Raw genomic sequence first — 23,159 nt, 5'->3', positions numbered from 1 at the left:
CTTTTAGCTTAGGAGCGGTTAAAAATTAGGCCAAATTTGGTCGCTACATGCAAGCGCAACTCTATTTCGTCATCAGCCTAGGTCGTTTGGGACGTGACCTCGCGTTGACAGGGAATGACAGCAATGTTGCATGAATCGGCTTTACAACATGCGATCGTATCTACGCAGTTCGAGTGGAATTTCAGTCAAAGACAGCAAAATTCTTTCTTATTTCATCTTCAAATATAATTCGAAAGCATTCACTGTATATATGGCTTTTGTTTAATCCTGGGTCTTGATATCTGACCCTCGCAGAGCCTAGACAAAACCACTTTGAGTGTAACGATTTGTGTACGCTGCAATTATCAGTTTGCTGTTTCATTTGCTAATTTCGCTGCCGTAATCGACTGCCTCGAAAGGTCCTTGCAATTTTTAAGTATAGAATTGTCAGATCTCGGTGAAATTTGCACTGTTTATTTGTGTAATGTTAAGGAATATGTGTATAAATACCCGGCGCGGACGAGCCATTTTTGACAAAACTATATGGCTGCATTTCCTCCGCGAAGATAGGAAATTGTTAAACTAAACTACAAAGCAACTGTAATGATAAGTTCGAAGAACAATGCACAGGATAAACCTTCGACTCGTACTTCATGCAAAAACGTTGATATCTCGAAGAGACTTTGATTCTGATTACTTTCAAATTGAAGCAAACCTCAAAATAATAGTTGTGTAATGTAGGAAACAACAAAGGAGTAATCAAAACCCGAAAATAACCATGGATGGTTTCGTCTGACGAAGATTAAGACGGATTACGACTGACAAACTTGAAAAAACCCGGCCAGTTTTTTCAAAATTAGTTGTCCGTGACTGAGCTCCTTTAAGGTAGGTGACTCTTAACTACCAATTTGTTGCTAAGGAAGATACGAATAAGATTTTTGACTTTATTATAAGACTTTCCATTGAAGAGTCCTCCAAGAGTTCCAAATCAAGGCCATATTAGACAAGTCACGTGACCAGAACAGAAAAATCTTTTAAACTCAAATGTCGTAAAGATTAGAAAATGTAGATAGAGAACGTCCAGATGCGTAATGTGGCGTATCATTTTTATGGAATTCAGTTGCATTTTTAAAAAAAGTCATGGCGTAAAAACACTCTTATTTCAGTACAGAATTTCTTCAGTAGCATGTCTTTCTTTCGTGTAAATGGCAATAGCATACGTCAGTTAATAAAGAAGGGCAGACAAAAGAAAAAGATGCTTTATGAAATAAAATGGTTTTTAAGCCGATCTGTTTTTTTTTTTTTGTATTACCTAAATGTTTGATGACTTTACCGTTTGCTTTCGTCAGAGTTCTGATGGAGGTGAACAGTCTTATACCGAAAATTTAGGTTATAAAAACCAGATCGGCTTTAAAACCATTTTATTCCATAAATGTCTTAGGGAGCGGTCACTAATTACTGGGGGGGAGGGGCGGCAAATTTGATGGGAGGGCTAAGATTTCTTCGGCTCCCAATTTTTGGGGATGCCAAATGATTTTGGGCCCACGACTAGGAGAGGGCACCTGCTTTAACAAATAAACTCTTAAAATATTTTAGGCTACTTTAATCCATCATCCATCTCCTTCTTGGTAATGTTCCATAACCAGCAAACAGCACGTGTGCTTATAAAGCTGAATCTTATATCGTGAACGTGACTTATTGTGGAGATTTCTGGAGTGAGCCACACGCTTCAAGATATGGCAAAATGGTTGACTTTCAATGCACAGTTTCTGTAATAAGACTCCACAGAACAATTTTTTAACTATTTACGTTGCAAGTTCCCTGTGAGGAACATTTCTTTACGTATGGGTCTATTTTACTAGTATAAGCTATCAATAGGTAACAAAAGCTTAATAACTCGAACTTTCAAGGGAAATTGAAAATTGTTCGAGTTATCGGGAGCTGAAAACAAATTACCGGAAATAGAGAAAAGGGTGTTTACTGATTTTCTATTCATAGAACGGTGTAGACCAGTGTACATTTTAAATAAACAAATTTAATTAGAGTATAGATAAGCCGAAAGAGAAAGGAACAACATATTTCTAAATCACTGTCAGGTATACATCAGAACGTAACGTAAAACAAAGCAAATTTAATAGCTGCGAACTTAGCAGGTCTTAGCAGGTTTCAAACAGAACAATGCTAATGCTATAATCAACTGCTACAGAGTTTATGCGATTTACTTTTCTAGAAATAGTCAGTTAATTCGCCCTGGCGATAATCCTTTAAAGTTTCTTAGGACAGATTTGGAAGAATCGGTATCAAAATAATGTCAACGGTTTGGACTACAACACACTGTTTGTTTTGACTTGTCATTTATACCATGCCATAGAAAATACAGCCAATCAGAATACAGGAAAGCCGTTGTATATTCGACGGTATTCAGCCCAACCTTCCCATCGTGCGCTGCGATTACATTCTCGACGAAATTTAGTAAGCGTATTTTCTATGGCATGGTATAAAATAGTTACACAACACTTTCTCGTGGTATACTATGGAATATCCCACTTGTCACTTGTATTTTCTTGGTATACACACTCGCCTAAAGGCTCGTGTGTATACCGAGAAAATACAAGTGACTCGTGGGATATTCCATAGTATACCACTCGAAAGCGTTGCATAACTAGTATGTATTGACAGACATGGTTCGAGTTATCGAGGGTAAAATTATATAGAGAATGACCTGAAGGGAAACGAAAGTTCGTTCGAGTTAGCGGAAGATTAGAGTTATCGAAGGCAGTTTGTTTCTCTTAAGCTGCTCGCAGTTGACTAGTACTTTGCTTATACCAATGCGGGCGGGAAAAGCACTATTCACCTGTGTGGTATATACTAATGTCACTTATGACCGTTTGAAGGTACTGTAGTTAAGGTTGAAACTGGTTTTCAGCATTTAGGGAAAACGTTTGCAAAAGAAATGTTTATTTTTCTAGATGAAAGGTGTGAAAATGTTTGACATCAAAACCCTTTTCCAAAGTGGATTTGAAAAAATTACAAAAATCATGGGTCAGTCGGACTGCGGCAAACAGGAAAAACAAGGAGTAGAATTAGTGAACAGGTAGCTTTTGATTGTTAAATGGTAGAGTTTTTTGGTGTTTTCTGGTCCGTGTTTGATAATGTGTGTGATTAGTATTTTTCAGAGCGTTTCGCACTGTTCCACACCAGGTTTTATCGCATTAAACTTTCATACTTGTCACATTGTTGCATTCGTCATTTGTGTGGAGAAATTTGGCCGCAAATGTCACTTGTTGCTTGCATTTTTTCTCCTCAATGTGGAGCTTTCAAAAAACTATGCAGCTCATAAAAATCCACATGAATTATCCGGCTGTCTGTAGCTTGTGTTGTGATAGCAGGACCGACTCTGGGCTTGTTAGAAGTAGCATTCTAAGGTTGTTGGTCCACTGCTGTGTCACTGGGAGTTTTCCATTTTTCGGCAACTAAAAAAAAAAACATAAACAGACTCAGAGACTCAAAGAGTGGTGCCGAGTGAAGTGAACACCAAAACCCATCCATCAATACACATGTAGATTAAATAAGTAAATGTCATTCTCCTCATTGCATTGCATCCGAACCTAAGATGGTGGGTGAGAGTGCAAATCCCATTAGTCTGTCAATTATACATACTATCTTCCCTGTATACGCTACTTGGCAAAGAAAACATTTTGACAAGAATGCTTGACGGCTTAATAAAACAAGTGCTTTCTAAAGGACAATGGTAGAGAAAAACATTATATTTCAACATCTCAGCCCAGGTTTACTAAGAAATGATTTAATTATTTAATTTTACATGTTTGAATGTGAGAACCTCCCTGCAAGTCCTGTTCAGACGTTCATGTAAATTTCCGTCATGATGACCTTTTGATATAGACACAAACGTGGCAGATAAAGATTGTTCTAGGATTGTTCTAGTGTTCTAGGATTATTTTCTAAACAAGTATAGGTATTACAGCACAGTTTTGAAAAAAAAAATCAAATTCCCCTCAATACTTCCCCTTTGAGAGGCAATGTACCTAAAGACAACTGTCTCAGCATGTTCTAATACCCAGGGGCAGTTGGTGGGGGTGGGGAAAAGTCGAAACTGGGGGAAAAATATTGGCAAAGAAAAGTTGGGGCCAAAGCGAGGAGCCCCCTGGGGAACGAGTCTTACCACGCTAGTGCCAAACAGCTCTCTGAATGCTACTGCTAATTCGACAAAACACTTCCTTTGTATTGCCTTTGTATTATTCTGCCCAATTGTCGAACAGTAACATTAGAGCTACTTTCATGTGTACACAGTGGTTGTTGTGTCGGCCATATTTTCATTTTAATTTTTATCAGAAAGCTGCTCCCCCCAGCTCTCCCTTCCCTGGGTGAATTGAAAGGTGTTATGAAGTTCAAAGACAGGTAGCTGGGTGTGGAAAAAAAGATAAATTCATTGCGGCTATGATCTGATTAAATTGGCAGAGTTACAGCAGGTTTAAAGTTAGCCAAAATACTGTCCATGACCGAAATAATTTTTCTTTATCTTTCTCTATTTTTCTTTGCTCGCCAACAAAGATAGCATATTTGAAAACTTGAAAGTTCTAATTGAGTTCCACAAAAAAAATGGGAATATGCAGCCTTACCATACACCATTGATTTAATTCCCACAAAAGCAATGAGCATTGTTGCAACTGCAATTATTGCCACCCTAGGGAAACAAAATGAACATAAAATGTTTGTTATATTTCGTACATTTAAATAATGCCAATATAACCACTCAAGGTTTCAGTAAGAGTACGTGGCATTTGATTCCTTTTTGACAAAGACAGTTTTGCAAAGATAATCTATTGTCTAAAGAAGGAACAACAGCAAACACTATATGTACATTGCATGCATTATACACCTATCAACGTTTTCTCTGACCCAGCAGAGGGAAGGCATAGTCACAGACAAGTGATATTTGCCTCTTTTTTTTTTTTTCGTGACAATAACCCCCCGCCAAGTGGTTAATCTTTGTCAACCCCCCCCCCCCTCCCTTAACTATCTACATAATTCTTTGCTGGGCCTCTAAAGATATTTTTTGGAGCCGGGGAGTGTAAAACATTCACAATGCTTCACACACTGAGCTGTATTAAAATTCCACATGTTTTGATTAAAGAACAAAGAACAAAACACACTGGAGAAAAAAAAATGCATTTTTAGGTAAAGAAAACGGACTACAGGCAGGGCTCGAAGTAACTAACTTGCAGGCGCCGATCACATTGTCCTGGCAAATGTATTTTTGCTGGGACATGACCCATTTTTGACTGGTCAAATTGGGACAATCTTGACTATTGTAATACTGATCTCAAATAATATTATTGCATGATGCTCAAGTAAACTCCCCCGTACCCAGACCTCCGCCGTTGCAGAACACACCAACAACACTGGACACTACCCACTTTGGAATGAGGTTAAGTTTATTGATCGTGGCCCACACTGGTACAATTGCAGGGTCAAAGAGGCAATTCACATAAGACTTCACCCTAATAATATCAACAGGGATAATGGAATTGAAATTCCTGAAGCATGGATGCCCACGATCAAGAAACACAACAACAGGAGAACTGTACGACAGCGGACCACTGAGAGAACAACAGGACACAGAAACAGCGAGGATCGAAATGCACCAACCACAGCTGTGGAAAACCAACCAATCACAGCGCGGCAGCGTGCTTTATAAGTTCACGCACAACCAGTCGACCTTATCGCCTGATGAAGACTAGCAGTGTGCAGTTGAAACGTGGCGATCTCCATCACACGTGACTACGTCGTGAGACAAACGAAAAATACTTTATTATTGTACTCTACCACGATGAATAACCACAACATTTTTTACGATATTAACCAGTAAACTTGTTTGACAAAAAAAAAACTCTTAAACCAAGTCTTCTTTCCAATAAAAATTTAACACAAGTTAATAGTTTTTCTTCTCTTTACTGATAAAGCGGAGCATCACATTCAGTACGTAGAACGCACAATGTAACCGCAACATTTGGTTTTATTCAGGAAATTGACATCGCTTCTACAACTAAATTCAAATGTGCAAAATTTATGGAAGCCGAAGGCTTCAATCGACTTTTAAATTAATATGATGAAAGAAGCTAATTTGAAGATGTAAACATACAACAAGAAACACTTAACTTTCAAGTTACATATATCTTCTGAGGGTTTTGAAATTTAGCAGCAATGTTTCAATTCAATTTACAGTGTAATTTTAAGTAAACTTGTTACTGTTCTCTATCTTTGGTCCATTTAGAATACTTGATATACAACCTAATTCTTCCCCTTTTTTGTTTTTGTTTTTTTCGCCCCGCCTCGAGTTGCATGAGCATTTTGTGTATTGTTAAAGATTAGTTGCCAAGCATGTTTTCCAGGGTATGCTGGAAGTGACGTTATTGTAATTTTGACAGACTTTTTTTGTAAAAATTCCAATAACTGAATCACAAACATTTTGCTACTGAAGAAAGCTCTTTGCTAAAGTTTTTGGCTAGCCCTTAAATACATCTCAACAACAACTTGTTCGCTTCTGGCACTTGCATACATGTTTGCAACAAATGATACTTGGGTTGTTCTCGGCGCGGCGCTAATTAATTGTTCTTCACGAGGGTCCTTTCTGATAGCGGTAGACACACTGACTTGTGGTTGTGACTTGACGATATCGTGGAAATTTGAGACTAAACTACTTCTCTAGTTAGTGTTATATTATTTCTTTTCCGAGAACACATATCTCAAAAAACGCAAATGACCTGACAACTTGTCCGGCAATCCAGGGATTTGTCCGGACAATAGCCAATTTTGAAGGGACATTGTCCGTTGAACGGCCGATATTTCAAGCCCTGATAGGAGATTATATTATTGAAAATTATCATTCTACTTTGCCATCTTCACTCCTTAGGGGTGCATCTGGCATCCACCATGGCTCTTAACTGAACTCTATTTGGCACAGTATTCTTAGCCTCTAGCCAAAAGGAATTCTTTGCTTCCAGCTCTGGTAGTGTGCAGTAGCACACCAGCATACTGGCCCCCCCCTAAAATTGGTGACCTCAAAATTAAAATATTCAATTCAAGAAGTGCAGTATTACCCCCAAGAACAATTTTAGAATGCTGATTTACCGGCCTTAAGCCTGGAATCAGTGTTACAAGGCCCAAATGTAGTGAGTTAAAAATTCCTGGAGACTGCTCTCAGAAGGCTGGAAATGCTATTTTTAGAGACCCTATATATAAAAATCTCTCAGGGGGGGGGGGGGCATGCCCCCGAGCACCCCTATAAGCTCGCGACTTTGGCACTCGTGCTGTGCCCCCCAATATATCTAACACTGCTACGGCACTGCGTGTATGGCGGGTGGATGATGTCAAAATCAACACTAACAAATTGAATGGTGTATTATCGAAATGAATGGATCACGTTTAAATTGAATGGCTCACAGCTGAATGGCATAATTTCAAAATGAATGGAACACTTTCATATTGAATGACTGTCAGTTGAATGGCAAATAACCGAATTGAATGGACCACTGTATTGAATGGAGTATCACCAAATTTAACGGATCACTGAATTGAATGGAGTATCACTGAATTGAATGGATCACCGTATTGAATTGACCACCGGATTGATTGGATCACCGTATTGAATGGACCATAAGATTGAGTTGATCACCATATTGAATGGACCATCAGATTGAATGGATTACGGCAAATTGAATGGTCCACCGGATTGATCACGGTATTGAATGGAAGATATCCACTGTTTGCAAATTAATTTTGTTGTTGTTGAGGTAATGACATAGATTCTCTTCAAAAAACATTATATAACTGGTGAACGTTTAATCCTGGGATATAAAAATATAGTGCGGTGACAGTGTTTTGGCAAATCTTCTTGTGGTGACGCGGTGTTTGTTTCATTTTTTGTGGTGTTGTGGTGTTCAGGGTCCTCCCAAGGGTATCTGGTCACTTCGTTCCAAAGTCACTTCGTTCCATGTCAGGTCGTTCCACAAAATATTTTTATATTAAAACATTTATCCGCAGTTTATACCATTCTCGTCCCCATAGCCCTTTTGTTTCTCTTAGCCGGCTTGGCACGAGAAAACGGAGGGCTATGGGGACATAGGATTTTTGAATTAATTCGAATTTTTTTGATTGGCTGTTTGGAAGAAAGAATTCCTAAATGGAAGTCAAAAACATAACGACTCCCTCATACATTATTTTAAAACGTCATGACTGCATACATGAAGACCGGAAGTCCTTGAATCTAGGACTGGAAATTCCCTGTCCCCAGAGCCCTTCGTTTTCTCGTGCCAAGGCTCAGCCGCCTAAGAGAAACGAAAGGGCTATGAGGACGAAAATGAGTTTGAACATATCCCGACGTTTAATACTTATCGAACTGTAGACATGAAAACAAAATGTATTCCTGTACCCACCTTTTTTCGCCTTTCTTAAGTAAGGTAGTTCTCTCATCTGAACCCTGCCACATTTCAACAGCTGTAATGTCTCCTGGACTCTTGGTAGCAGTATTGGCAACAGGTTTACTGAACGATCCTGCACCAGAAGAACCACCTAAAATGCCATCAATGTCAATTTTATCCTGGGCAATCGATCGTGTTTTTCTTTTTGCTTTCCGATAGTAATTTCTGTTACACACCAGTCGTTTTCGGTAAATGTTCGACATCAACTGTTTATGCCGCAATAATCCGAGCCAAGCCGTCATGTTTGTCAGTCAGTACTTGGGGTACCGATTAGTACGTCAAATACTCCATAACGAAATGTACCCTATAGTGCACGCTGCTGTGTTCACAGGTAGCCCAAGCTTAAGCTCCCAACATGCACATGGTTTTTATTTTGCCTTTATTTTTTTTTTCTTACTGTGTTCCGGGGATTGAACAACCTTTAACTTCACAATGTATACGACTTTTCTATATATATTATAACTGGCTTGTAGTAATATTTATAAAATTTCTTCTGATCTAATTTTTTATCATATTGTATTTGTTCTCATTGCATAAGTACTTTGGCCAACTGAATTCTTGACCTCATGCGAGGTCAAACGGAAGAACTCCTACCCACTACATGTATAACAGTTTCCTTTTTTGTGGCACGATCATTTCGCTTTATGTTGCGGTCTTATGTTACGAAGTGCGTTACATCTTACGACACAAGTTTTCACATACTGCCTTGTTCCTTGGGACGTCTTTTCGAAGTTATTAACAATGTAAAGTAGTGTAACATACATAGACGACGTTTAATATTTGATAATTTACCAGATTACATGGTTCACTCTAAAATAACAGTTTCTTTAAGGTATGCGCCATTCTTGTGCACTGTCTCTGTGGAATATTCTAAACCAGCATTCGAGGAAGTGCTTGAGAGATGTCGCGCTCTAAACTCTGCCACAGTACTTTGCGGCATCGCGTAATACAACTTCTCCCAAAACCACTTGTTGCTGACACTGAGATACGTGTTAGTGCGCATGTACAGCTTCATTTCGTCATCAAGCTCATCCATGTTTACGTCATCAAACAGAATAATTATCAGATAATTCATGCGTTCCTCTAACACCTTACGATGCGCGGCGCGAAACTCCAGCAGGCACCACTCGCTCCTTAAAAAGTCCCGAGATAGCACCATGAGCATGCGTTTACTTTGGTCGACGCTGTTCAGAATGTTTTCTTGGATTGGTGCGCCCACTAGGAAGTCACGTTGATGAATGCATAGTTTGTAAGGAGGGTCGTGATTTTCGAGTCGCTCTTGCAAAGTGTTCACAACCCATTGGTAATCATTACCGCTGAACGATACGAACGCGTCGTATGTCTTGCTTGGATCCGAGTCATCTATGCGGTCGAATGGGTGCCAATTGAAGTGGGTGTACATGAAGACCTTTACTTCTCCACGAAACTTGTAAACCAGGATGAAAGCGATAATAGTCAAAACCAGCGAGCTTCCAAGAGTCAGGGCGATAATTCTAAAAGTTTTGTCCTTTATTATAGATTGTTTAGTAGTCGTGTCTTGCACATTCTGCTTACAAACAAACTCGTCATCTGGCAGAGTGTAAATTGATTTTCCTTGCGTACTTCCCTCAGAATTGCAAAGAATGTTTTTAATGTTCGGTATTTGACTTTCTTTTCCGCGTAACCAGTTTTTCATCCATTTTGTTTTGCAGTCGCATTTAAAGAAATTGTGGTGTAACGCCAGAGTTGTAAAGTTTACCTTTTCGATATTCCTGGGTAAATCGGTCAGTTTATTGGAATCGATAAACAGAATTTTAATTCGTGTTAGTTTTTGCACTGTAGAGTCGTTTAATACTTGAATCTTATTTTGTGTCAAATACAGCGCCGTCACATTTTCCATATAAGGATAGGGTGGAATCTCCCGGATGTCGTTGTATTGTAAGTTAAGCTCTATGCGACCGCATGGAACTTTGGGAGGCACTGCGGTTAGGTTTCTTCCTTTACAATCGATGTCGACAGTTCCGTCTAAAGCGCGCACAAAACACAAACAACCGCTGGGGCAGTTTTCTAGATTTCTCTGGCATTTAAATTGATCTTCATCCACGGATAGAATCGATTTACCTTTGAGTTCACTCGGAGCGGCGCATTTCCAAGTTTGAAACTGTTCATCTCGAATGCGCGTCACCCTATGCACCAAAGCTCGTAGCCAGCGAGTCAAGAACAAAATCTTGCAGTCACACATAAGGGGATTCCCCGTCATGTCGATTTTGTAAACTCGTAGAAGATACTCGAACTTAACTTCCTCGGTTTTGTTGAATACCTCGATGTTTACCGTAGTGAACTTGTTGTTAGCGAAGCTGATGTACTTTAAACTTTCTTGCATTCTAACTTGAGGGGAGCTTGCAGTATCACGATGCTGAAACATAAATGCATCATAATCTAATTCTTGTAACAACCTGTTAAAGTCTTGAAAAGTCAACTGATTAAAGGACAGGTCGGTTTCTGTGGTGCTTCGTTGCAGTAAAAGTGAGGTTGGAATTCGACTTATTTTGTTGTTTTGGAGGTAAATTTTTTCCAGGGAACTTGAATCTACGGGGAAAGCTTTGTCATCCAATCGCGTGATTCGGTTATCTTCTAAATGCAGGACTTTGATATTTTTTAACTTGCTGAACGATTCTCTTGGAATATAGCTCAGTTTGTTGCCATTCAAGTCAATTCGTTTGATTTGCGTCACAGATTTGAAGAGTTCTTTACGTATTACCGAAATGTTGTTGTGATCAAGTCGTAATTCGAGCAAACTATCGAGTCCTTGGAACAGCTCTAATGGTAAATCATTCAACTTGTTCTTGCTGAGGTCTATCACATGTATTCCCTTCAAACTGCGGAAACACGATGGTCCGATGACTTTCAAACCGTTTCCCTGCAGAGTCAGTTTATTGAGAAGTCCTCGAAATTCGTGAGTCGATAAATCTTCGATCTTGTTGTACGACAGATCGAAAAATCGTCGGTAAATCTTCGGATGCACGTTAGTACCAAATTGGTAATGATGATTTCCGGTTGGAGTTCTTTGTAATCCTCTTGGCAGTTGGAGAGTGGTGTTACACCATGGAAACGATGGTGGTTTTGTAAGCTTATTGTTTGCAAGCTCAAGCGATTGCAGTTGCGGCATCGTGGTATTAAACTCTGCAGGTATCGTCGTAAGTTGTAAGTTGGAAAATCCCACCTCAGCCATTCTGGGCCAGACGTTTTTACTAAACATGCTGGGAATGTTTCGCGGTTCTGATTTGTCAATTAAAACAGAACCAACATTTTTTAATGCCTGAAGAGAGTTATTTCCCAGCGAATTATTTCCTTCGAGTAAAGTCGCGTTTTCCAGTACGTAAAAGACTCGAAAGTCTGTAGCTTTTCCCCAGTGAGAAATATCATCGACTGAAACGCTACATTGCCCCTTAATTTGCAGGTAAGATATAGCGTTTTTCTTCGTAGCGTTTAAAGAATTGTTGAAAACAATTTCCATCGGAGTGAGACATATGGCGGCAAAATATAACACGACATCTTGACTGGTTGTTAGTGTTTTTAAAATCACACTAATATCCACTGTACATCGGTCATTTATCTTGTTGCTTTTCAACGCACATTGTACGGCTTGCACTGGGACCGTTCCGTTATCTGTTTCGAAGAACGATGACATCTTTTTCGAAATACAGAAAGATGCAGGGCAGAGTTTAAAGCTGGTTACTTGTCCTGTTGCCTTGATCGCAGCGAGAACCAAACAGCAGAGTATTATCAGTGAGCCTTTCATGTCAAAATACACGAGACGTCGCCAGCGGGAACGTGTGGAGCGAATCAAGCACCTAGTCGTACGTGTAGATTTGATTCAATTACTCTCGCCTATGATGTTTGTGATTTCATAAACAAATTATTCCGTCCTTCCGGGTTATGCTGGAAGCTACCGATATTTCCTCCCTGTTTTTCCGCCAGACGCTGTTATGAGGTTTGAGGTATTTGCGTGGTTTCGACGTAAAGTAACTCACGACATTCGTTCTAATCCTACGCAAACAAAAAATCTTCAGCCGAGCCAAGTCATATTAACATTCTGACCTTTTATTACATTCGGAAAATCCAATGGCTCGTTTGAGGGCGTCTTAGCGCGACTCAGTTCCGATGACAGAGTAAACAATTACAACAAGCATGCATTACTTCCGGGAGTCACGCCATATTAACAGCATATGTTTTTGCCCATTGTGAAATTACTACAGCAATTTTCTTTTCTTACAGATTCAAAGTTTTTGTTAGTTACAATGTAACTCATTTTGTATTCGATCTTGTGTTAGAAAAGAGAAACACAGGTTGGAAAAAGATAACATTGTTTGGTTATTTTTGTCTTGAGGCGTACGTTGTTGGGTGGGGGATTCCCCGTGTGAGGTAACCCATGCTATGCTAATAGCGACGTTACAGATGATTTCACCTATTGTTGCTAGTGTCATGATAGGATTGTTATGCAGTTTGTTATCTGAAGCTGTGTGTTTTGCAGGGATTTGTTTTGCTATTATTTACGCTGAGTGAGCTGTTTTTTCTCTTCTACTTTAACAGCACGGATGCGCAAACGCACAAAACACCTTGGGCTCCTGCTTACGTTGATATTTTATGTCACCAGTGCGAACAACACAACATAACGACATAGGAAAAACATTTGAACATAAAGACGTAAGGGAACCTGATATTTCCTTTATGTTGTTTTACTTGTGTTGTTATATCACTGGTGTGTAAGCTTTTATCTGTCAGGTCAGGGGAAAATATAAGCTAGCTAACCTTTATGGGAGTTTGATTTCATTTTGTTTCACAAAAGCAATCAAATAGTGAACATGTTACGGTCGATTCTTTCTCTGCAGTTTTTTTTAACATGTGTTTTTGGGAAAAGTGTCTGCTGTGAAGTATTTGGCTACCGTGGAAACTGCTAAGAAATCTTGGCAAGATTTCTAATTCTAAGTTTTTTAATCGCTACCGGAAAAGTACTATTGGCAAGTGTCTTTACTGTTTGGCAAGGGTTACGTTATTTTGGTGCCGGGTGATTCCGGGTTTCCAGCTGTATCGTGATTATGATCTGCATGCTTAAAAAAAATACGGTATTCATTTACCAATGACGTCATCTGCAGATATCTTATTAACGCGTCGAGTTGCTGAACAAGGAAGAAAAAAACTTGGGCTGAATGCCATCCATCCATAATTCTATTGGACTTTCCAGTGCTTTTGTTTATCCGGCTGCAGTTAAAACCATAATTGGAAAGCTTCATATGGCTTTAGACAGAAACCCATTCTGCTTTAGACCCGTCTTGTTTTATTTTAATTAATTTCATGTAATTTAAATTTGATATTTTGCGCGACAAATAAGAACCTCAAAACGCAATACTTAATAGCAGAACAGATCAAATATTTAATCTTGGCGTGTTGTTTTTCTTAACCAAAGTGGATTTAGTTGGGAGATTTGGCAAGCTTACGTCGTGACGTCCAAGTGAAAACTACACCAACTAAATATCTACAATTATAGAAAACTGACACTGTTCTTCAAGGGCCTTTGAGGTTTTAGATTAATGAAACTAAAAAATATGCTATGCTTTGAGAAAGTCTAATGAAAACAGTTTATCAGATGCTGTCAAAAGATTAGGAAGAGCTCTTATCAAATGAACGGCTAAAATAACTGTTTACGTCATACGTAAAACATCGTGTTCTTGTCGAAGCTGGCACAGCTCAGCAAATTTGCAGCATTTTTCAGTTGAAAATTCTAGAAAGACGGAAAATATTTGTAGAATTTTTTCGAATGTAGGCAAGAAATCTTGCGCAACCGTCTTCCTGACAGAGTGACACATACAACGGTCATGGGATATATCGAACCGTGGTTACAACCGGCTAGCACGTAAATTTTTTAACGTTAAAAATTTCGCGTTTTTCTCTAATAAGTTCGTTTCCATGGCATGTTAATCTGTGAAAATTAACCAGAGATTGACGCATAAAAACCTATTGAACCGATTTTAATTTTCGTTCCTGCTGTAAGGGGATAAACCGAAAAAAATGGACGCAACGAATAGTCTACATTTTTTCGTCGAATAAATTTACCAAGAGTCTAAGAAGATAACAAACCTTTCAACTGTGGTATAATTCAAATCAAAAGTTATGTGTTGAAACCCGTAATAACACTTGTCCATATCATTAAAAAGAACAGTATTTTGCTGAAAATGTTAGGGACTACACATTAATTCGAAGTAACGAACAGTGCTGGAACAAGTACCTTGATCGAACCTGGGCCTCTGGCAAAAAGGGGAAACATGTTTCCATTATTGCCATGGCTCCGTGCTGCGCGGATAGATATACCAAAGACATTGCAGCCCGCTTCAATCTGCACTTCAATCTGTTTTATCTGAAGTCCAACCAGAGCACTCTTAGTAACTCTGCTTAGTGATTCTTATTCCATTTTTTGTAGGATATCGATCGCATCATGCTCCTTCATGGCGCTCGTGTTATGGAAAGTGTGAAGCCGATACTGGACAGCGAAAATCGCACTGAGGATGTCAAAGAACAGGTGAATACCAGCAATAAAGCACGTGTCCCCGGTTGAAATTAACACCGTGAAGTGGAAGAGGTATCGTAAAGAAGTGGTTATTTTTTGGTGAGGGGGAGGGGGATGTGGAGAAGAAGCTAGACAAAGGAAATATGAGATAGGGCCTGGTTGCCGATCGAAATTCTTTCAAGGAATGATTGAGCCCGCGGTTTTTGCCAGAGTAGTTGCTTAACAACATGACCGAGCCTTATGACGTCATGCTGACGTGACAACTTTCCTACTGCTCACGAATAGTTGCGAAATTTAAGTGCGGCTTACACGAAGTATACCACACATTATGCCATGACTCGCGATATTTATTTGTTTTTTAATTGGAGAATTTAAAAACTACAACTGTGCAAATGCTTCCACTAAGATTTTAATAACAGGAACCACACAACGGAGGATTTTATTTAAATATTTCATTTGAATTTGTTGTGTTCTTAGGCGCTGTGCGTGATCGCTAACATCGCCAACGGCTCTTCGGCCAAGGAATTCGTGATGCGAGATGAGAGCCTGCTAAAAAGACTCATGCATTACATGATGAACGACAGCGTGAAGTTACAAATGGCGGCTACCTACTGCGTGTCCAACCTGGTATGGAGCACAGAAGACGGAGCTGTGGACAGACAACAAAAACTTCGTGATCTTGGAGTGCAGAAACTTCTGCCGGTCTCTTCTTACAACTTCAGACGTCAATTTGTTTGAAAGGTAGAGTAATACATTTTTAGCATGGTTTTGAGAAGCACAAAGACAGATTTAAGAAACGGGGGAGGGGTGGGTACTTGGGTGGGTTATTTGATTCACAAAAGTAATTTCTTCGCTAACGTTAAGTTTCACAGCGAGTATTTGACAAAACTTTATACACTTAACTCAGCTGTGGCACAGTCTGTTTAAGATATGATAAGTTTTCTTACAAAACCAGTAATTCTAATTTGTCGCCTGAACTTAACCTTTTCTCTCTCTCTCTCTCCATAGGGTAAAGACGGCACTTCAGCAGTTCACGTGATATTATTCGTTACCGGAATCTTTGTATAAAGTCAAATCATGTCAATAAAGTCTTCAGCATTTATATCACTGGTTCCTTAACTGTTTGTAACAAAATAATGCAGTCAGGCTTTTAGTTACGCAACCTCTTTACAAAGGTCACGTGGTCACCTCTTCAGGTTAAGTTAATTTTGGCCTTAGGGTAGCTCCTGTAAAGAGGTTGGACTGATAGGAGTGAGATTACAAATATTCAAGTGACCATTAGGCCAATATTCTGAAATAAAGTAAATGTGTCAAAAAAATAAAAAAAACTTTTAATTTGCTTATCGTATGCAAATGTTAAGACAGGTTTTGCCGCCATCTTGAATTTTAAAATACCAATACCAAGAGTTTGGGACCAACAAAGCCTGAAAGAATAATAAAATCTAGTAAAACAAGACGTTCTGCGATAAAAGGGATGGTGCCTAGTACATCTCACACCTCTTGGGCGCCAAAATATACCAGTAAAAGTTTATACAACTTGCTGATGTTTTGAAAGGATATTTGTAGCGCTAATAAAACACACTGCATCTGTAACTGTCGTAGAAAATACTCGGGTTGCTTGCGAGTTGTTTGCGTTTTCAATGAATGTAGTTGGCTGACAACAAGGAGTGAGAATGGCCAGGTCAGGTCCCTTATTGCCGGACGTTCGTCATTAAAGGGGTACAAGTATAAGTAAAAGCGCATGAGAAGAACGACATTCTTATTCTTCTTATGCTATCTTCACAAAGCATAAGCGCAATTAGAACGAACAATGTTGTTTCCTTGTGCTTCAGCTTATGCTTATTCCTAGTGAAGACGAATTAAGAATAATGAGTATGTTCATTATTTTTATGCGCTTATGCTAGTACTTATCATGTGCTTATGCCCAGTGAAAACCAACCTTAAAAAGACTTTAATCTAAACGAAGTTCAGACAACGGTGGAGGGGAAAAGAAGGACGGGATCCTGGGAGAACAGGGGGCGGGAGGGGTACGGGACCGGACGGAGGGCGGGAAGAAAGAGAAATTGAGAAAAATTTCGCATTATTTCATAATATTTTGTAATGGAAATAGCACAAACATGCGGGAACCACTGAGGAAGGAGTAGGAACCGGGAGTAAAAGATATGGGAAACGGGAAGTACAGACACCCTGTCCTCCCCACACACAACGGTTAACAAAGTCGTGGTCAAAAACAAGTTTAAACCAATAGTCATACCTAGTTACAATACAAACGATGTCTTCGTGAATTGTGATAGTTTGCCCTAGTGATAGTTTACATAGTCTGCTTTAAGGCCCGTTTTTGTCGCCACTCGATCATTTTGTCGCGTCGAAGTTGCATCAAGTTTCGAATAATTGACCATAAGTGTTCGATTGTACCGAGCTGGAAATCCACTCGCCCCAGGGCTTTTAAACTCTTGTTATTCAGAGTAAATTTTGTACAGTTTTTGAACGCGGCAAATATGAATATTAAATACAAAAAAATTATACTCAGACAGTACCAATATCAAGCGTTGTAAGAGGTATTTTACACCTAAATCGCTTGAAAAATGACCTTTGTCCGCTGTTCTGTCCGTCTCGGAGAGTATTCATTTTTTAGTTCAATGACAAAAGCGCGGCAGAGACCGACTCTACAAATCCACTTACGATGTGTTCGCTTTAACTGTGTTGCGTCCGCAAAGTTATGCTGAAAAATTAAATTCCTTGTCTCTCATCTGCTGGATTTCCTCTTGGCTAAACTTCACATCTTCACCAACAACACAAAATGGCGCCCAGTTGGAGATACTTTTAAACTGTTCTTTTCCCTGCATGGTGATCATGGCGTGCTGTAAAGCCTCACACACGGACATGTTTGCCATAACGTGTTTATAGAACAGTTCCATAAAAAAACAAAGTTGCGTCATCGTCAATTGCCCACAAAGTCACAACCACTGCATTCGCACCAGCACCCAGGAACGAGCGGGCTATACCAACAACCCCTTCGGCCCGGATATCTCCTTGCGCAGTTTGACAGCAGCTGAGTACAACCAAACGAGCTCGCAGGCTCAGCATGGCGATATCAGCGCATGTCAACAAGTAATCTTCCTCTGTAGGCAGGCGGTTTTCTCGCGGGTCTGGTTCAGGAGCAAGAACGATCTCTCCTTTAATCGGATCTCCATGGGCAGCAATGTGAACTACGCTGGCGTTGACAAGGTGGTTGATAACCCGTGACTTGGTGGCCATTTGCTGCGTCAGAGCTGTTGTGTGTAGATAGGACGCCACTTTCTCAGCTTCCCTCTGTGCCCCTGGTAGCTCGCAGGGCTTGACCTCTTTTCCTCTTCGTCGGACACGCCCAACCAGTGGGTTACCAATCACAAGAGCTCCACCCACAAATTCTCTTTTGGGACGCTCGGAGATAATTGCCAGCGTCTCCAGTGACGTACAAACCTGGATGCTGAACTTCTTTGAGAGAAAGATTCCTTTAGCGTCCAGTAAGGCGGAGAAAGGAAGACGGTAAAGCGCTGCTTCAGGGATGATTAATAACTTGTTTCCTTTGATAAGGTGCTCGACTGGTTTGATTAGAAAATCGTACAACTGGTGCAGAGAGGGGTCTGGGTAGGAAACGTCCACTGGCTTCGACACCATGCTTCGAGGCAGTTCTTCTCTAGTGGCCTGGACACTAGAAGCTTCAGAGTCAGCTGCGCCTTTTCCTGTAAGATTCCATGGCAACGATAGTGATTCCTTGATGGCAAAAATATCTTCGTAGTTTTCTGCCTCAGAGTCTGACAGCAATCTGTCTTCAATCAAGCCATGCTCCCTGACTTGTTGCCTGATCTCATCGAGTGAGGTTTCCACGAGTTTCATTAGGGCCCAGTACTTTTGACCTTCTTTTTCGGACCACGGTCGTACACAGTCCACGTGCGATTGTGAAACAACCCACGTGAACATTTGTCCGTTAAAGAATGAGTACAGCAGAGTAGTGAGATCTGGGTCTTCCCGCAGCTTATCCACAAAGTTGGAAACGCTTTGTACATTGTTTGAGCGCCCTGCAATTCCTTTGTACACTGTTTTCATGTGGAACTTGTGGTAAAGAAGATCCTTGAGTGCCATAGCTCGTCCGCGATCTTCTACCAACATGGCATCTTGGAGTTGGCCAGCGTGAAGCATTGTAAACGAAAGTGCTTTGTACACTATGATGTGCAGATCACCGATTGAAACTTTTAGGTTTTCTTCATTTCCCAGATGCGCTCGTATATCTTCGTACTCGGTGATGCACGTTTGGTAGATACCTATTGCCGCTTTGTATTCCTTTAACATACGTAGACACTTTGCCTTGGCTAACGTGGCGTGATACGCGGGCAGCCTCCTGCCAGCTTCCTTGAACAGACGCTGCGCAGTTTCGTGGTGTGTAAGCGACTGTCTGTATTCTTCACGGAACGACAGAGCAAGCCCCAAACTATGCTCTGCGCGAGCAATCAACGCCTTGTCTCCGATTTTTCTGGCAAGATTCGCGTTTTCATGGAAGAGGGTTGCGCCACTTTTGAAGTCACCCAACGCACAGTACGCGTTGCCAAGGCCCCCACTGGCGATGAACTGACCTCTGATGTCTCCGAGCTGTTGAGCCAGTTCAAGGTGTTTCTTCGAATAGTTTAACGCTTTTACTGGTTCCCCAAGGTACCTGTACACGTTACTTAAGTTACTGTAGGCACCTCCCTCGTCTTCTTTACAACCCGTTACCATAGCAACAGAAAGGGACTTTTCATAGCAACGGAGAGCTTGTTGGTATTCCCCAACGTCTCGGTAACAAAGCCCCAAGTTAGTGTGTGCGTGAAATTGTAGACTCTTGTCTCCTGTTACTTCGGCCATTTGAAGTTCTTTCTCAAAGCATTCCATGGCTTGTTTGATATGCCCGAGACTTCTGTGTAAAGCACCCATATTGCCAAGAGCCTTTGTTTTCCCGCCCGTGTCTGCCAGCTCTTCGCAGATTTGCAGGTATTTCTGAAAATATTGCATCGACTTCGCGAAATTTCGCAGTTTACGCATGGCGGAACCAATGGACGCATACGCATCTGCTTTTATTTGCTGATGCTTTCTCTTTATTTTGGAGTCTCCAACTTTTCTTTCAGCTGCATTTTCGTCGAAATTGTTCAACAGCTCCAAAGCGCGTTCATAAGTGGATATGCCGCGCGCAATGTCATTGGACACTACGTAAAACATACCCAGACATCCAAGGGATGCTGCTATGCAAGTTGGGTGACCTTTGCTTTGGGAGATGTTAAGGCATTCTATGAAGATGGAATATGCTTTCTGACGTTCGTTATTGTTTAACAGTGATTTCCCGTAATTCAATGAAACGTCAATTGCTTTATAGACCACACTTTCCATTCTGGGTACTAAAAACCTGCAAAATGGAACAGAAGAAGCGCAAATTCAATGATTTATATCATGAGTTCTTATTATTAGCTTAGCAGTAGGGAGCATGTACACCGCGTTCTGAAGATGCATAAGTTTGAATGTGCCAAAAGTTTGTTGTAGATCCGCCTAGCGGCTCGTAGATCTACAACTCTGACAATAATTTGACGCAATTTATCATCAATAACAGGACAGACGCATAAAAAACTGATGTCAATAGGCCATTTCCGAGTTACCCTTCGCCTCTGTTTCAAAACGAGTCTATGTGCGAAACCATTCATACGAAAATGAGTTTCACCTACAGGCCCATTCTCATGCAAATCAAACTCATTTTCATATGTATGGTTTCGCACGTAAAACAGAGACAAAGCGTAACTCGGAAATGGTCTATTTGTTAAATTTCAAGACTTGTCTGGGTGGGCTAAACGGTGAAAAACTCGACCGTCCAAAGTCAACACAAGTCATCACAAGTCCTGTCCAATCGGAAATGCAAGTGGACTCAAGTTGAAAACTTGCGCCTACTTGCGTTTCCGTTTGACCAGGCCTTGGCCTTGGTTAAAGTCGAAACACAAGTTTAACTTGCGACTACTTGGGTTCACTTGCGTTACCGGTTGGCCAGGGCGAACAACATGAGGCGTGAACCTCTGTAAACATGCAGTTATTTCTTACTTATCATAGAGTGCGTTACTTTTTTACAATTTAATAATTATCCTGATGAATTTCACATTCTAGTGATTCCAGTTCAATTTGTGCCATATAAGGCACGCTAAACTTTCAGCACACCATACCTAGCCCTCTATTCGGCGGTCAGCTTGGCCATTTCCGGAAGGTGAAAGTTTAATATTAATAGACGATTGACTGTATTCGCTTTGCAAAACGTAATGACTTATTGACTTGGACTCAGAGCTGACTTAGATCTAACTGAAATCGGTGAACCGGTAAACTCCTTGGCTTCGACTGAAAGATATTTGAATTTCAGAGTAAAGCGGTATATTTTGCAATAAACCAGTGTTGAAATGTTGCATTAAAAGCATCTAAATATCATTGCGTACACTTTAGCAATGTTTAAAGCTAAAAGAACTTAACTGTATCAACTTAACTTGAGCAAGCCTTGTTTATATATTTTCTAGTAGCCTTACACATAATTGTTCTTATTATAAATTCATGCGTTCGACCGACTATAAAATGCAAATTCATTCGTTCATAGCCTCCAAAGAAAACGTTTCCTCAAATGTGGGATTTGTTACTCACATCACAAATGGAAATTGCACGCCATTTCAGTTTACAGTATCGGAGTTCCAAACGAGCCAAACCAAGTTACTGCAAGCAGATTTTTAGCAACATTTTAAGTGACTCGTTAGTTTATTTCTGGATTCGGATAAAAGACTACCGGTCGATGTGGAATATATTTGATATACCTGACATTATGTAGGTTGTATAAATCAATTTTGCAACGTTCGTTTACCCCTGTCTTCACTTGCTGTAAGTTTTATGCCCACTGTTTATAAATATTTGATATCTAGAACGTTAGATAAAGTTTTTAAATTGCTTTAAATGCAAGTTGTGTATTTATATCAGTTCAAGCTTATTCTTCGATGATTTCTGCATTTGCATATCATAACATTAGCGCAAGAAAACGCCAATATATTCCTACCGTTATAAGTATATTCTTGTCCCCTTCAAATTGCTGAAATTGCTTTCCTCGTCGGAGGAATACACTCATTTACATGCAGATCAGTATTCAATGCCGAATGTCTATAGTCACGCGATCGATATTTTGTCACGAGAATTTCCAGCTTTTTGCGCAAGCGCAGAAGGTCTGCCTTAAAATCCAACTTGGCGGTTTAGTGACTTGACTTGACTTGAATGACTTTATTTCCCATATTAAAATAATACAACATGTATATTTGGCTGTTACATTTGGTCTTGGGAGGAAGACTTAAGAAACCCTCGCGGACTTTTACAAAGTAGTCTCCCTTTATGATCTTTCTAAATGTCAGAGATTGGAATTATACATAAAAATTACAATTCATTGCAAGTAATGTTAAGCTAATCTAAGCAGTCGAATTACAAAATAAGATCTATGACAGTATCACTTATTTTATTCAAAATGATTTGCTTTATTTTCGTTTATAGTGGTCATATAACAGTGTGTTAATATGACTGACAACACTAGGGGATGTTTTAACTTCTTGTGGCGTAATTCTATTTTTTGTTTCATTCCAAAAACTTCATTAGCAAAAGAAATTGATGAAAAGGTAAGAAGTGGCCGTCAGTATGCAAAAGTCATTTATTTCAATAATTTATGCAGTGGCCACAGTTCTGTTAACTAAACATGTGATTGAAGCAAACGAAGTATTCTTTCGATTTGAATAATGGATACCGTATTTTCTCAATTAAACGCCCCCGGCGTTTATTTCAAACTTGGCTCCGTGGATCCGGCGTTTATTTGAATGGTGCAGTTTATTTGAGCAAAATGTTTATTAAACAAGGGTTTTTAATCATAATTTGTGACATGAATGTATCTTGTCATCATACCTAAAGCATATTGCACCTCAAATAAAGCCTAAAGGCTTTTAAAATACCACTCACCTTGGAGCCCGGCGTCTATTCGGGGCCCGGCGTTTAATCGAGAAAATACGGTATGCCAATAGTTTTATGGAAATTTAATCTGAGAATTGTTTGCAATATAAGTGATAAAAGCTATT

The 23,159-nt window shown here is 39.9% G+C and overlaps 3 protein-coding genes and 1 pseudogene across 5 annotated transcripts in view; 1 reads left to right on the top strand and 3 right to left on the bottom strand.

The window, feature by feature from the left end:
• Positions 1 to 8,736, bottom strand: part of LOC144630260 (uncharacterized) — a 147,329-nt gene extending 138,593 nt beyond the window's left edge. The window contains exons 1-3 of one of the 2 annotated variants that reach the window (XR_013566486.1): positions 8,436 to 8,736; positions 4,620 to 4,684; positions 2,328 to 3,452 (exon numbers count right to left, since the gene is read on the bottom strand). Coding sequence is in view for 1 of the 2 variants with exons in the window: in XM_078488598.1 (XP_078344724.1) it covers positions 3,400 to 3,452; positions 4,620 to 4,684; positions 8,436 to 8,722 (405 nt within the window). In the remaining variant the exon portion in view is untranslated. Of the gene's footprint in view, positions 1 to 1,994; positions 3,453 to 4,619; positions 4,685 to 8,435 lie in introns of those variants that run through there. The other variant, XM_078488598.1, reaches the window with a different exon arrangement.
• A 273-nt stretch (positions 8,737 to 9,009) lies between these two features.
• Positions 9,010 to 12,495, bottom strand: LOC144630198 (uncharacterized). Its single transcript, XM_078488521.1, has one exon. It carries the CDS (start codon positions 12,259 to 12,261, stop codon positions 9,286 to 9,288), a length of 2,976 nt encoding a protein of 991 aa, XP_078344647.1. The 5' UTR covers positions 12,262 to 12,495; the 3' UTR covers positions 9,010 to 9,285.
• Positions 12,449 to 16,069, top strand: LOC144629637 (armadillo repeat-containing protein 8-like; annotated as a pseudogene). Its single transcript, XR_013566407.1, has 4 exons — positions 12,449 to 12,460; positions 14,938 to 15,036; positions 15,502 to 15,765; positions 16,033 to 16,069. The product of XR_013566407.1 is annotated as an armadillo repeat-containing protein 8-like (transcript).
• A 1,558-nt stretch (positions 16,070 to 17,627) lies between these two features.
• Positions 17,628 to 22,238, bottom strand: LOC144630203 (tetratricopeptide repeat protein 28-like). Its single transcript, XM_078488526.1, has 2 exons — positions 22,106 to 22,238; positions 17,628 to 20,440 (listed from the first exon to the last, which is right to left on the bottom strand). The coding sequence occupies exon 2, from the start codon at positions 20,422 to 20,424 to the stop codon at positions 17,926 to 17,928; it is 2,499 nt and encodes an 832-aa protein (XP_078344652.1). The 5' UTR covers positions 20,425 to 20,440; positions 22,106 to 22,238; the 3' UTR covers positions 17,628 to 17,925.
• Between the last annotated feature and the right edge of the window lie 921 nt (positions 22,239 to 23,159).

Source organism: Oculina patagonica, chromosome 11 (genome assembly GCF_052425735.1).
Source record: "Oculina patagonica isolate OP01 chromosome 11, crgOcupat, whole genome shotgun sequence".
NCBI classification, from domain to species: domain Eukaryota; kingdom Metazoa; phylum Cnidaria; class Anthozoa; order Scleractinia; family Oculinidae; genus Oculina; species Oculina patagonica.
The sequence above is the reverse complement of the archived record's forward strand: the minus strand, read 5'-3'. Positions and strand labels throughout refer to the sequence as shown.

Coding starts and splice junctions, on each gene's coding strand:
- LOC144630198 (XM_078488521.1), bottom strand. CDS start 12,261: ATGAAAGGCTCACTGATAATACTCTGCTGTTTGGTTCTCGCTGCGATC.
- LOC144630203 (XM_078488526.1), bottom strand. CDS start 20,424: ATGGAAAGTGTGGTCTATAAAGCAATTGACGTTTCATTGAATTACGGG.